Raw genomic sequence first — 13,391 nt, forward strand, 5'->3', positions numbered from 1 at the left:
ATTTTTCAGGTCAGGGATCCCTTTGAGTAACTACAGACTCTCTCCCAAGATTCTATGGAAGAGATGCGTGTAATTCAGGACAGAAGAGTACCTGCAAAAAAGAGGAGAAAAGACTTCCCAGCAGGAGACACCTCCTGCAAGGCATTGTGCATTAAGACTGTGGTGGCAGTGGCTGTCCTAGAACATTTGCATTGCAGATGAGAAGCTGCTAGAGTTGAGCCTGTAGAGACAGACAGGAGCACCTCACAGAGGACATTGTATATGGTATGAAGGAGCCATTGCCTGGGCCAGCCACCACCTCTTCCATGCCTCCATCTTGCTTTGTCTAAGCTTACGTTTGCATTTTCCACACTGTGTTATAGTGGCTGATTTGCTGTGCTGGGAAATCACTTTAAGGGCAGTGACTGCCCCTTATTTGTATCCATATGCAAAAGTACAGTAGCCTGTCAGTCAATAGTTGTTGAATGAATGAATGTAGAATGAACCAATGCTTCTGAGTTACCTTAGTTTTACACCCTTAGAAATCCTTTTCTCACTGTGTCTGTTGCTGCTGTGTTAGGAACTCTGTCACTATTTACAACACTTAAACAATAGATTATAATTTGCATGCAGTAAAACACATATATATTACATGTACAATTCAACCAATCTTAATGTATCTCTCTATATTTATACGTGTGCAACCACCACCAGATCAAAATATGAAACATTTCCATTTGTTCTAGAAAGTTCCCTAGAGCCCTTTTCCTATCAATAGCCCATTTCCCTGATTTCTATTATCATAATTTTTCCCTGTTTTTGGATTTTATGTAAATAAACAGAGTCATAAATTTGACACTCTCAAAATATCCCCCATCAGATACATGTAAGACTTTTATTTTGGTGATACTTCTCCACAACCATCACACTACAACTTACCTTAATCCACTCAACTAACACCTACATATTTGGCTTTAGAGATGTATATCAATATCTTCTGTGGTCTGGAAATAATTCTTATCATATTAGCACCTTAGATGTAATTGCCAGTATTCATGATATGTTAAAAAATTATTAAATGTCTACTAAATTTGCTACAGCTTAGCTACTTCACGAGAATCTAAAATTCGGTTCCCTGCTATACTCTTAAATTTCAAATATAAACATATATACCTCTTCCCTTGATAAAATCTTACTTCCGATCTGTATCTTTTCTTGACACTTTCCTTCTCTTGACACTTTTGGTTGACTGGGTCTGTATGTTGAAATGTCTGCCTTGATAGATACTCGAGGGTGTAAAAGTAAACATCAATGTAGCAGCATCATGTCAGCATTTTGAGAGAAAGCCCACGCAGGATGTAAATTAGCAGTAATAGGATGTAGCATCAGGAGGTATCACAGCGATACATCAGTGCAGCTAACCTGGCCAAGAAGAAAGGGGAAGGGACTGATCGGGAGGCAGCTTGCCCGCTGTGACCCTTGAACACTTATTTTCTACTCATTTTACACAACCCCTTCCCTTCTCCACCTTCTCCTCTCCAGATGTCTCTCCTATGTGTGTCCTCCCCTCTCCCTCTCTCTCCCTATATACACAACACCAACATATAGGGTTGAAGTTCATCAGGCAAGGGACGATGCGCAGTGAGGAAGGTAGAAAAAATGTGACAGACAGAAGAAAGGCCTGTGCTAGGAGTTGAAGGCAAATAGCATACTGGAAACCTAAGCCTAAACCACCTAGCAGGAGGGGTATTGCCCCATGATGAAAGGTATGGTGGACTCTGTAGCCTGAATGACTTGGTCAACAGAGTCATGCTCCTTTATGGCTGAATGATCTTGGACATCTTGCTTAGTCTTTGTGCCTCAATTTCCTCATCTGTTAAAAAAGTATTAGTACCCACTACATTGTTCTGATTCTTAAATGAATCGATGCCTATGAAGATATTAGAATAATGCTTACCACATAATAAGCACTTTTTAATTGTTTGCTATATAAGTTGAAGCCTTAAAAAATGGAGGTCATTTCCTAGAAATATTCACTTAGAAGCTTATTTATAACTTTCTTACTTTTTGAATAATAAATCTGAATATTTATTCTGGAAATGCTAAAGGGAATAACACTAACGTATTTATTTTTTGACTACCTGAGTTTTAGGGCTGCTCTGATGTTTGATGTTGAAGCCACACTGAAGAAGAGAGGAAGCAGGGATGAACTGTACTAAGAGCATGCATTCATGTTACTGTTTTCAGGCATCCCAGACTCATTCTCTTGATGCAAAGTCTATGGGTAGAACTTCTGGATTTTGGGCTTCTAGGAATGAGAGGTCTCCAGTATTGGCAACATTAGATAAATTAAGAAAATATTTCATTGGGTCAGATCAAATCCGCCTTTATGAGGAAACTGTGGAAAGAAGGAAGCAGAGATAGGGATGGAGATTTCAAGACAGGAAGAGGAGGACTCACCTTTTGGTCGATGATGGGATGTGCTGTCCACTTCCCACTTGTCACTGCCTCTGCTCTGGCCCCAGTGCCTCGCCCTTGGGGGCCTTGAGTGGCCTCCACTTCCCAAACACACTATCCTCTTTATTTCTCCTGCTCCAATAATTTCCTATGATATTTATGCATTTCAGAGCTAATCACCCCACTCCTCTGCATTAAAAGCTTTCTTGTCTCTATATGACTCATGAGAAGGAACAGAGCCTCCCACCCCCACCCCACAGCCTGGCCTCTACTTACCTCTATAACTCACCCCTCAGCTGGCTGTGCCAGGTACTATCCTTTAGCCTTGCCAAACATTTCTGTTTATTTCTTGAACATGTCATGAAGATACCACACACCTCTCTTCTGCCCACCTGCTTTGCCTAATCTCTTCCTACTCATCCTCTGGTGTGTGCTAGGCACCACATCTTCAGAAACACACTGCAAACCCTCAAGTTTCGGGTGCCTGCTCCATAATGCCATGCATTTTCTAGTGTAGTCTCTGTAATTCTGTTTCCCAGTGTATAATCTTTGTAAGCTCCACAGGGTAGGGTCTAGGTCTGATTCATGACTGTTGCATGTTGAGTGCTCAACAAAGACTTCCAGGGCTGATAGAATTCTATGGTAGTCCCCCCACTTATTTGCAGTTTTGCTCTCTGCAGTTTCAGTTAACCACCGCCAACTGCAGTCTGAAATATTAAATGGAAATATCTAGAAATTTCCATTTAATATTTGTATTCTATTTCTAGAAATGCATTAATTTTAAATTGCATGCTGTTCCATGCATGGAGTAACATGATGAAGTCTCATGCCATCCAGCTTCATTTCTTTCTGGACATGAATCATCCTTTTGTCCATTGTATAAGCACTACATGCTTCCTGCTCGTTAATCATCCACGTCGTCTAGTCCTGACATCCAGTCATCGACATTGTCGTGGCTCAGTGATCCTGGGCCATCTGAAGCAGATGATCCTCTCTTGGCTGCAGTGTTAGGTCAATAGTAGCCTGCTCCATACCAATGCCTACGTCATTCCCCTCACATCAGGCATCAGTAGGCATTTTATCATCTCACATCATCACAAGAAGAAGAGTGAGTACAGTACAGTAAGATATTGTGAGAGAGAGACAATGAGAGACAGCACATTCACCTAACTTTTATTATAGTATTTTGCTATAATTGTCCTGTTTTATCATTGTTGCTCTTAATCTCTAAATTAGACTGTGCCTAATTTATAAACTAAACTTTATCATAGGAATAGTATAGAAATGTATAGAAAAAAAACAGTGTATATAGGGCTCCATATTATCTGTGGTTTCAGGCATCCACTGGGGATCTTGGAAAGTGTCCCCCACAGATTGGGAGGATACTGTATAATGTTTACTTGTTTAGTACCCGGTTCATGGGTAAACATGGTATAATTACTGTGAAGGGGTTTCTACTAGTCATTGATACCTGCAAGACTCTAGGAAAGGCAGTGATGTCTTCAAGGAAAATCACGTAATAAATATTTTCATGAATATAAAGATAGCATTAGATCAATACAACATCAGGGGTGTGTGAAATAGTTACATCGTGATGGTTGGAATTGTACTTGTTGAGCACCTAGCTTGTACAGAAGAACCCTGGGCGCTTGGCATTACAGCTGCCATTTCTTATCACAGGAATTTGAACCTCAACCAGGTGACATGACCTTTAGGGAGTGACAGATACAGGATTCATATCCAAGGAAGTTTACTGAAATAGAAGTAAGGAGGGACAACCCACTAAGAGGAGCCTTGGTCAGGGAAAGGATGTCCCAGTCTTCTACGGTTTCATTAGCCTCATGCACTGTGGCCAGAATTTATCTCTGTCTGTTGCTTTACTCTGAGAAGTCCTTCCAGTTATTTATGGGAGTGTGAAGTATGGAGAGAGAGACAGGGAGAGGAAGAAGAGAAAAGGAGGTGGGGGGAAGGCAGCAGTTGGTGGGGGATGGAAAAGAGAGGGATGGTGGGGGATGGACAGGAGGAAGAGGAGGTAAGAGGAGAGGCCAAAAGAGGCTAAGAGAGATTCTGATGGGAAACATGAAGTCGTGGATTATGAATCAGAGACATGGATCAGAGCACGGACCACACTCACAGAGCATCCTGGCACTGGTTTCCAAAGCCCCACTATTCAAAAAGCAATGGACGGAAAGCCTGATATCATCCTGCAAGGGTAGTGGAATTGTAACACAGGAGAGGAACCAAAGAGTTCAAGGACTCTAAGCTTTTATAAGCTGCACATATGCCCATTTGAGAGAAAGAGTGAGAGAGAGAAAAGGAAACAAATTTTCTCTTGGAGAAGAAAAGAGAAAGTCTCCAGGCTTATCACCCTGAAATATAAGCCCATGGGCCTGGGAGGTAATTCTCCAAATTGCTTCAGAGCTACACACACGATGTCCAGCTTCCAAGGTATGCTTTTATGTAATCACCATTTAACCAAGGCTGCCAATGCTCTTTCCTCTGACAGCCCAAACTGTGCAGATAGGAGAAAATATTTATGGAGAACAATATCATAACAATGAGGGCTACTTAAACTTATCCAAAAGGCCTGAGACTTCAGTTTGGAGAAATAATTTAATGTCATTTGTGAATTTGGATATTTCAGTGTACATTCTTTTTCTAGAACACCTTAAAATATTGTTAAATTTTGGGAACCTCTCTAGTGACTATATTGTATCCATTGTCACTCAAAGAAAATTAGCAACAAGGGAATTCATTTAGAAGAAGAAAGTCAAACTTGCACCCAGATCTCCCTATGATCCGTTTTAATGATGCCTTCATGGGGGATATTGAAAAACAATATACACTCAGTCTACTTGTACCTACATGCTTGAATGAAGAAGGGGCTATACTCCACTTCATTTCTTTCTTCTTCTCCTGTCATGTATGGTAAGTTATGTTTACTTAAGTGTTCAATAATCCTGCCTTTAATAAAATATTCCTCAAGACATTATATGTCATGCACCAGAAAATGCTTTAGAGCAATTCTAATTCTCTGGCTCTCCCTTTGTTGATCTCTGAATGTTCACTAATGTTTTGGACTTCATAGGAAATAGGAAAAGTAGAAGGTCTGAGACTCAAATAACGAGTTACCTACCTAGGAAGAGCCTTCCCTATGATAACTAGTTAAGAAAAATGTAAAGCATTGCATTATAAATGCTGGATTGACTGGTACATGAAAAAAATGAATATAGGCTTTAGAGAAGGTCAGGAATAATTTAAGCAATAAAAAAAATCAAGAACAGTTTGTAGATTAAATGGGCTTGAAGTAAATTTGAAGAATGCATGGAATTTGAATAGGTAACTTAGTGTGATTAAATTGTAAATAAGAGCATGATTCAACTAAAGAGGCATATTTTGTTTAAAAAATCCATGTATATCAATGGGAAAAGTATGAAGGAGAGGCTTCTTATTTAATTGCCTCACAATTCCTTTCATCCTTTTCGGGAAAATTAAGAATATCTTTTAGATCATCAAAAAACTTTCAGATATTGTCTTCTAAATGACAAATGTATAGAGATCTGTTCAAACATTTCAGCCTGGTGTCCCAGCTGTCTTATTTAGGCCAACAGTAATCTCTAAACTTGCTTCATCATCAATAAATTTTTTTTATCTGCCTATTCCTGGTAACTGGTTGCAGTATACTATTTATTCCCTCAAACTGATTGAAGAACAAGGCAAAGAATACTTAATTATTCATGTGCTCATATCCATCCATATCACACATGTGCACATAAACCTAGGTAGAGTCATACAGACATAAAACAAAACGGTCTGTTTCTTATTCACCATTAAGATATGCAAACTTTTGTCCAAGGTCAAACATCTGAAATGGAAAAGTCTTCCTAGATAGTTGTAACGCATATGCTGGAAAGATTTCAAAGTGGTTGTTCGGATTCAAGTGAAAAACCTTACAAATGCTTTACAAATGTCCTGCTTTAGATACCCAGTTTAACTGGTCCTCACTAGAATTTAAAACATTTCATTTTGATTAGGGAAAAAAATCACCAAAGGAAGTGGGTGGCCAAATGCCCTTAAGGAGCAATTAGAACATCCCATATAGCCTGAGTGTGTGTGTGTGTGTGTGTGTGTATCTTCATATATCCATATCAATGCACATGCATGTATTTGCTATTATATTAATCTATATTGTATTACAGAGAGTAATTTTCAGTCTTTTTGAAGCAGTTTTTAAAATTGCATTTCTTTTCTACATCAGTACTCTATGAAAGTATTTGAATAATCAGGGATATTTTCTAGCCGTTATATGACAAATTCACTTTTAGTCACTAAAGCAGGGCTCAGCTGGGTTAGCCCTCATTGCCCTCTGACATGGAGAGGGCAGTTCCTATTAACCCCTACTTCTTTCCAACTGTGCAAGACTGTATTGTAAATTTCTTCTCATTTACTTCACAATTGCCCACATCTAACTTGAATGTCCATTTGTTCTGGTTGGAGAAATGTGAGACTACGTGAAGCTGAAGTGAACACACAGCCCTGTGGAGTCCTGAATCCGAGAGCTAGTGGTTTCACAGGCAGGCCAAAATCAGGAACAACCTCCACAGTCACTAGACTGAGATCAGGGACTTTATCAGAGAGTCAAGGATGTTCAGTCATTCAAGGTAGGCTTGATCCTGGTCCTGAGGCACCAGGGGTTGACCAGAGGCTGATTCTATAGCAAGAGCTGAGCGTATTTATGCCTTATTTTTTGACAACTCAGATATTTTCTCCTCTGTAGGCTTCAGCCTCAAAGGACCCTAAGTTATTAGACCGGAGTTATGTTCCCAGGAGAGGTCTTGACTCCATTCACCCAGAAGCAGTCAATATTTGTGATAGAGGAAATTATAAATTTAGCTGTCAGCCATTGTGTGTGAGACACCTGTGGCTCAAGGTCTCTAAATGTGTGTAATTTACTTCATCAAAGGCTAATATTTATAAGCCCCAACCTATTCACAGGGCAGAGGCAATGATGCCCCATCACAGAGCTTAAATTTGCATAACAAAAAACTGTTGTGTGTGATTTATATCTTCATTTAGAATTTTTGTCATGACCTACTGTTAATACGTACCTTTCCCAAATTGGTGATGTTTGCAAACTTTAGTTTTAATTTCTTCATTTAATAAAGCATGCCAATGCAGGCACTATTAGATTAGGAATTATCTGTCAGCAGACTGGCATTATGAAACTGCATGTTTTACATTGTCCAAATAGGGTTTTAAATGAAAACATTAAGTAGTATCTCACCTGGGGCCTTTTTGGAGCTGTGTCTCATGTATCCCATTTTAAAAGATATTTACTAAGCAATTTCTAATTTTTGAATGCTTATCTCTCATTAGAATCATTGCAGTTTCTTTTTTTGTTTTTGGCTGGGAAATAATTTAGCCTTATTGGAAAAAATCTGGTGTATAATAATGCTAACATTTAAGAGAAAAAAAATCATGTGTTCATATCAGAAATAGTGTGAATAATGAGCACCTGTATGGTGTATAAAAGAGAAAAAGGGGTTTCTTGATTATTCAAAAATCAGTTTGAAATATTATGCATTTGTATTTGGAAAGAACAATAGTTCATTGTAATAATACTGAAAAATAATAAAATAATTGTGCTTTATGCATTTGAAAATTTTCTGGAAATGCAAAACAATACCCTCTTTCGAACGCATGAATTTTGTACTTAATGTCCATATTCTGCAAAATAGATAAATTGCTAACAATATATTTAATTTAGCCTTGGTCATTTCTTGCTACTGTCATCAACTCTGATACCATATTTAAAATATAAGATTTAGCCGGGCATGGTGGCTCATGCCTGTAATCCCAGCACTTTGGGAAGCCAAGGCAGGTGGATCACCTGAGGTCAAGCCTGACCAGCCTGACCAACATGGTGAAATCTCATGTCTACTAAAACTACAAAAATTAGCTGGGCATGGTAGTGGGTGTCTGTAATCCCAGCTACTTGGGAGGCTGAAACAGGAGAATTGCTTGAAACCGGGAGGCAGAGGGTTGCAGTGAGCCAAGATCGCGCCATTGCACTGCAGCCTGGGTGACAGAGAGAAACTCCATCTCAAAAGAGAAAATAAAAGAAAAGAAAAATATATATGTGTGTGTGTGTATATATATATGTATATATGTATATTTTATGTATATATGTATATTATATATATTATATATAGCTATATACAATATATATATAAATATATATTGTATATAATATATATATAATATATTATATAAATATATATGATTGAAGGAGTCCTGAAATTATTGTTCTGACAACCCAACAGTGAGTTGAGTTTCTCAGGGATGGATATAGAGGAGGAAATTTTAATCAACTTCAAGTTACCATTTTAAAAAAATTTTATGAAGGAAGTAAAGTTAATGGAGCCAAAATTATTTTCCTCAGTATTAATGCCTGCATTAGAAATTAATTTTTGTTTTGTAGTGATGAAATATGTAAATAGGTTTAAACATAGTTCTACCCGTGTTTAGAGCATGAGTATGTGGTTTCAAAGACAAAAAGATAAAAGGGCTTCTTAATCTGGGGAAATTATATGTAGATACAGTTTATACATAGAAAGCACATTCTAAGTAGTTTAAGAAATCTGTGAATACATTGCTCAGTGTATCCTCCTTCAACTACTCAAAGTGGATTAGATGTTGACTCTTGTTGTTTTAGAGGTCTACATTTGTAGTCTTACAGTTTCTAGCACACCACACTGTGCTATCTTGATTGTCTCTATTTCATCAGACGATAAGCACTTTGAGGTCAGGGAGTCAAGTTTCTCTTATAGCACAAAGAGTTGCCAAATGTTTATGGAATACATGAGTCGATGAAAAATAAACACATTTGATAATGAGCCCCTGGAGATGAGATGTTAATTCTCACAGGGTACCTTGGTTAAAGTTCTTATAAGAAATGCCTTAAGTTATTAAAAAAGTAGGGCTCAAATCAATTATATTTTTAATAGCATATTTTCTTTGTCAAGTGCACGACATGCCCCTCTGAGTGTTATGCTGTTTTTCAGTTTAAAGAGTGAATGGTATCATTAAAATCAATTGTCTTAAGATGTTTACTGAGTTTGTATATATGCAGAGGCATGCAATTTGCAGAAAATTAAGACATTCAGACATTTAAGGAAGGTATATAGGCAACATACTATTTATCCGGCGTTGTATTAAGAGAAGGGAGTAGGGACATCTACATGGATACAACCTTACCCAAAGATACATTAGATAACATTCACATAAATTCACAGTTATTTTATGCACATGTAAAGATTTGTATTGATTTAAAGAGGAGAGAGCTTTACTTCCTGTGTTGGAAACAGATATAGTTGTGTCTTACAGTTTTATTGAAACATTACAAAACATCCAAGAAACCCTTTAAAAATACATTATAGATTCCTGGTACATAAAGGCTCTGTTTTAGACATATTTTATTCCTGAAAAGCACCCAAAATGGTGACTTTTGTGACAGTGACTCTCAATAATTAATTGTGGAATCAACGAATAAATAAGGAATCAGCATTCCGGACGAAGGCTGCAAATCCTCATTCTAATTTTTGGAAAAACCAAGTTAAAATGTCCATAATCATCATTTGGTACATAAATAAATTTTTTTCCTTGTTAATGTTAATGACAACTTTTCATTGAACACCAACAACAGCAACCAGAAATTTTATGGGCATTATTTCTAACCTTCAGAATAAAGATTAGGAATTATATTTCACATGCATAGATGAGGAAACTGAGGCTTTAGCAAGTTAAATAATGTGTTTACATTGATACTCTGGTAAGTGGTAGAAGCTGGATTTGACATCAGGCTGTTCTGCGCGAAATCTTCAACTTATTATTTTACATCACGCTACTAAAATGTGTTAGAATATTATTCAGTGAAAATTTAATAGTCATGACCCCTTGTTGTATAGATTTGAATTTCATAATCTTCTAGTTGAATAAAAGCACTGCTCTTTGAGTTTTGTTCAGTAAGGAATACAAAATTATGTTACTGCCACAGAAAGATGGGTGCACTTAACATATTGTTCATGTTTACCTTTCCAATAACCTCAAACCTGAAACATAAATTCTAGACTATGTCAACTTGTCTTTGGAGAAGATCATCATAAAAATGTATCAATTTGCAAAAAAAAGTATCACTTTGAATTTGTAAACAACTTAAAATATAACCTTTTGGTTTGCTACCATGGCTATTGCATTATGAGTATGATATTCACTTTTATAACAATAAACCCTAGCAGACCATATATTTCTTTCTGATTCCAATTCAGTCAGATTTACTTCATCCAGTTGGGTTGTACAGTTAAATTCATTGCAGTCTGCAGAGGTAGGAGAATCCTAAATTTTAAAGCTATGCAAACTAAAAGCTTTTTGTGGATAATTTAAGTTTTACATTCTGCTCAGAAAAGCAGAAAGATGTGTTTTGAAATATAATGCAAGTTTTTCATTACTAGGGACAGATCAAAGATCTCTGATTCTAAGAGGTGGCTATTTTAAGCTCCTGCTATCAATTTCCTATTCACACACAGCAACTGGTGGCCACTAAAAATAATCCGCTTTACTACCAGCTAAGAATCTGGTCCTATGTGGCTGATGGACAGTGTGCACGAAGAAGATTTAGGATCCTTCTATCCGTGGCTTCTCTCCAGCCCACTCATCAGCTTAGTTTGCTGCCATTTGAAAGCTATTGAAAAGCCATTAACAGGCAGGACCGGGAGAGCCGCACTGCAGCACACCTCCGTGCAGCAGAATGTGGCTGCATGTGAACACCAATTAGAGCTGACTATTCCCGGGATTGTGGTACTCGGGGCTGTGTCAATCAAGGGTGCTACAATAGCACGTGCAGCAGTGGTGCCTCAAGACCCACCGGGGAGAGGCTTATCTTAACTCCAGCTGCCGAATGAGAATGAGTTTGAAGCTTTTTGCAGGATCATGGAACAGAGCCTCCATGCAATAGTGCATCCTGAGGTAAACTGTTACCTGAGTAAGGGCTTTAAGTAATGCATTTCCTGGGAACGACAGTTGTGACAGAAGAGAATGCTGGAACCCGTAGCAAGATTCCTGTCTGAGATGGAAAGATGTCTCACTATCATTTTATCAAGTGCTGTAAGTAAGCTTGATGTCTTGCTCATGTGGTTATTTGTCTTGTTGAAGTATTATTTTGTGCAGATGCCAAAATTAAGGCAGGTCTCCTGGTATACCACATTCAGATGAGTGACATAGACTGGTGACTTAGAAGAATATTTTACAGGCTGGATATATTTCCTTTTAATTTTAGATTGTGAAATAATTCCAGTGTGATCCAAATGCTAATAGCACAGACATCTTTAAAACTTCAGCTTTTTTAAAAAAATGATTCATAGACACAGCAACCAGAAAAAAAAAAAAAACCAGAAACACATGGAAAGAAATTACAAAAGCATATTTTTGCTCATTGGCACATGTTAATAAAGTACATAAAAACTAAGTTTATTAATATATGGCTGAGGTCATTTAGCTAGTATTTTAGTCTCAAGTTTTACTGCTTAAGCCTCTATTCAATGCTTTTTGTAAGTGTGATCTTTAGGGTTATCCTTGACTGTAAACTTTTGTCCTTGCATCATTCACCTTGCGGTGCTTAGGGACTCCAGGGACTCTGTACCAAATGCTCTCCACTGATGTTCATATGGTGAAATTTAGTTTGTCACCAGGTTCTCTTTTGGGCTTATCAAGGGTTTCTTTAGCGTCTGAAATTTTGGCAGAATTTTCTGAGCTAGAGAATACTTTCATCTAAACCAATTCTGGATGGTAATAATGAAAAGGAAGACATATTTATCCAAAAATGGCTTGCTGGATATACATTTTTGTCCCTGCAGCACTTCTGAAAACTTCTGTACATATATATCATGTTCTTAAAGTGACAGATGACATTTGTAGAAATGGTTTTCTTTTAAGCTTAAGGTTTTGCTGCCAAAGGACATCACAATGTTAAATTCAAGCAGCATATTAAGGGAACACATGTGTTGAATGAATCTTGAGCTTTGAACTAAAGGAGACTAAAAGATAATGATGATTGAGAAGGTGAAAATATTTACCTTTCTCTTATTTTTGGTAGAGAATGTATACAGGAATTAAAACTATGATTAATGGAAATAAAAATGCCTTACTCTTAAGCATTGCCAAGAATGTCATGCTTTCATGTTGCAGAACAATTTTAATTCCCAAAAGGATTCACTGGTCATCTCGTAAGTTTGCAGATTAGCTCTTTAACTAATAAGAATTAGAGGTATGCAGCGTATTTAAGAATTTTGAGAATAGTCTTCCGCTTTAATCTGTTAAATCTTGGGGTTATTTTCTTGGAGAAATAGACACAGGGCAATACTCTGACTGGTTTTTGTATTGCCTCTCGTGTTTTACTGCACTAGCAGAATGTCATTATTTTCCTTGCTGTGCCTCTGCAGAGGAAAAACTCTGCATCTTTCCTACAAGGAACCTGGGTGCTCATTAGACACATTGAACACACCTGGTGGAGGGCAGCCATGGAGCACGGGCGGAAGCACAAAGGGACAGTGACATGGACGTGAGAGATTCAGGGAGCAGTTGGTCACCAAACACAATATGAGTCTGCCCTTTCCTGCCTTTTGTTCTGTTTTAGTTGAATTATTTGATTGTAGAATTTCGGAAAATTGTAGACATTTCAGAAAATTGGTGATGTCAATTGGAGCCTGTGAGATATTTCTTTTAGCATGCTAGTATAAGAGATGAAATCTAAAATCAATGAATTTAAACATTCCTGATGCATTTCTGAAAGTAATTAGCAACTACTTACTAAAGATCTGACTGCTTTCTAAGCTTCGAGTGTGACAGTCTATAAAATGGAAAGGAAGCATGAATATTATGAAATGCTAACTTTACTGGAG

At 37.6% G+C, this 13,391-nt stretch overlaps 1 protein-coding gene across 4 annotated transcripts in view; it reads left to right on the plus strand.

Moving 5' to 3' along the window:
• MYO16 (myosin XVI) overlaps window positions 1-13,391 on the plus strand; it is a 711,002-nt gene that overhangs the window by 116,094 nt on the left and 581,517 nt on the right. Inside the window, exon 1 of one of the 4 annotated variants that reach the window (XM_024348340.3) lies at window positions 11,339-11,598. The exons of 2 other annotated variants lie outside the window; for them this stretch is intronic. In XM_024348340.3, coding sequence (XP_024204108.3) covers window positions 11,571-11,598 — 28 coding nt within the window. In that variant the 5' untranslated portion in view covers window positions 11,339-11,570. Of the gene's footprint in view, window positions 1-11,338; window positions 11,599-13,391 lie in introns of those variants that run through there. One more of the 4 variants, XR_008538898.2, reaches the window with a different exon arrangement.

Source organism: Pan troglodytes, chromosome 14, assembly GCF_028858775.2.
Source record: "Pan troglodytes isolate AG18354 chromosome 14, NHGRI_mPanTro3-v2.0_pri, whole genome shotgun sequence".
In the NCBI taxonomy this organism is placed as follows: Eukaryota; Metazoa; Chordata; class Mammalia; order Primates; family Hominidae; genus Pan; species Pan troglodytes.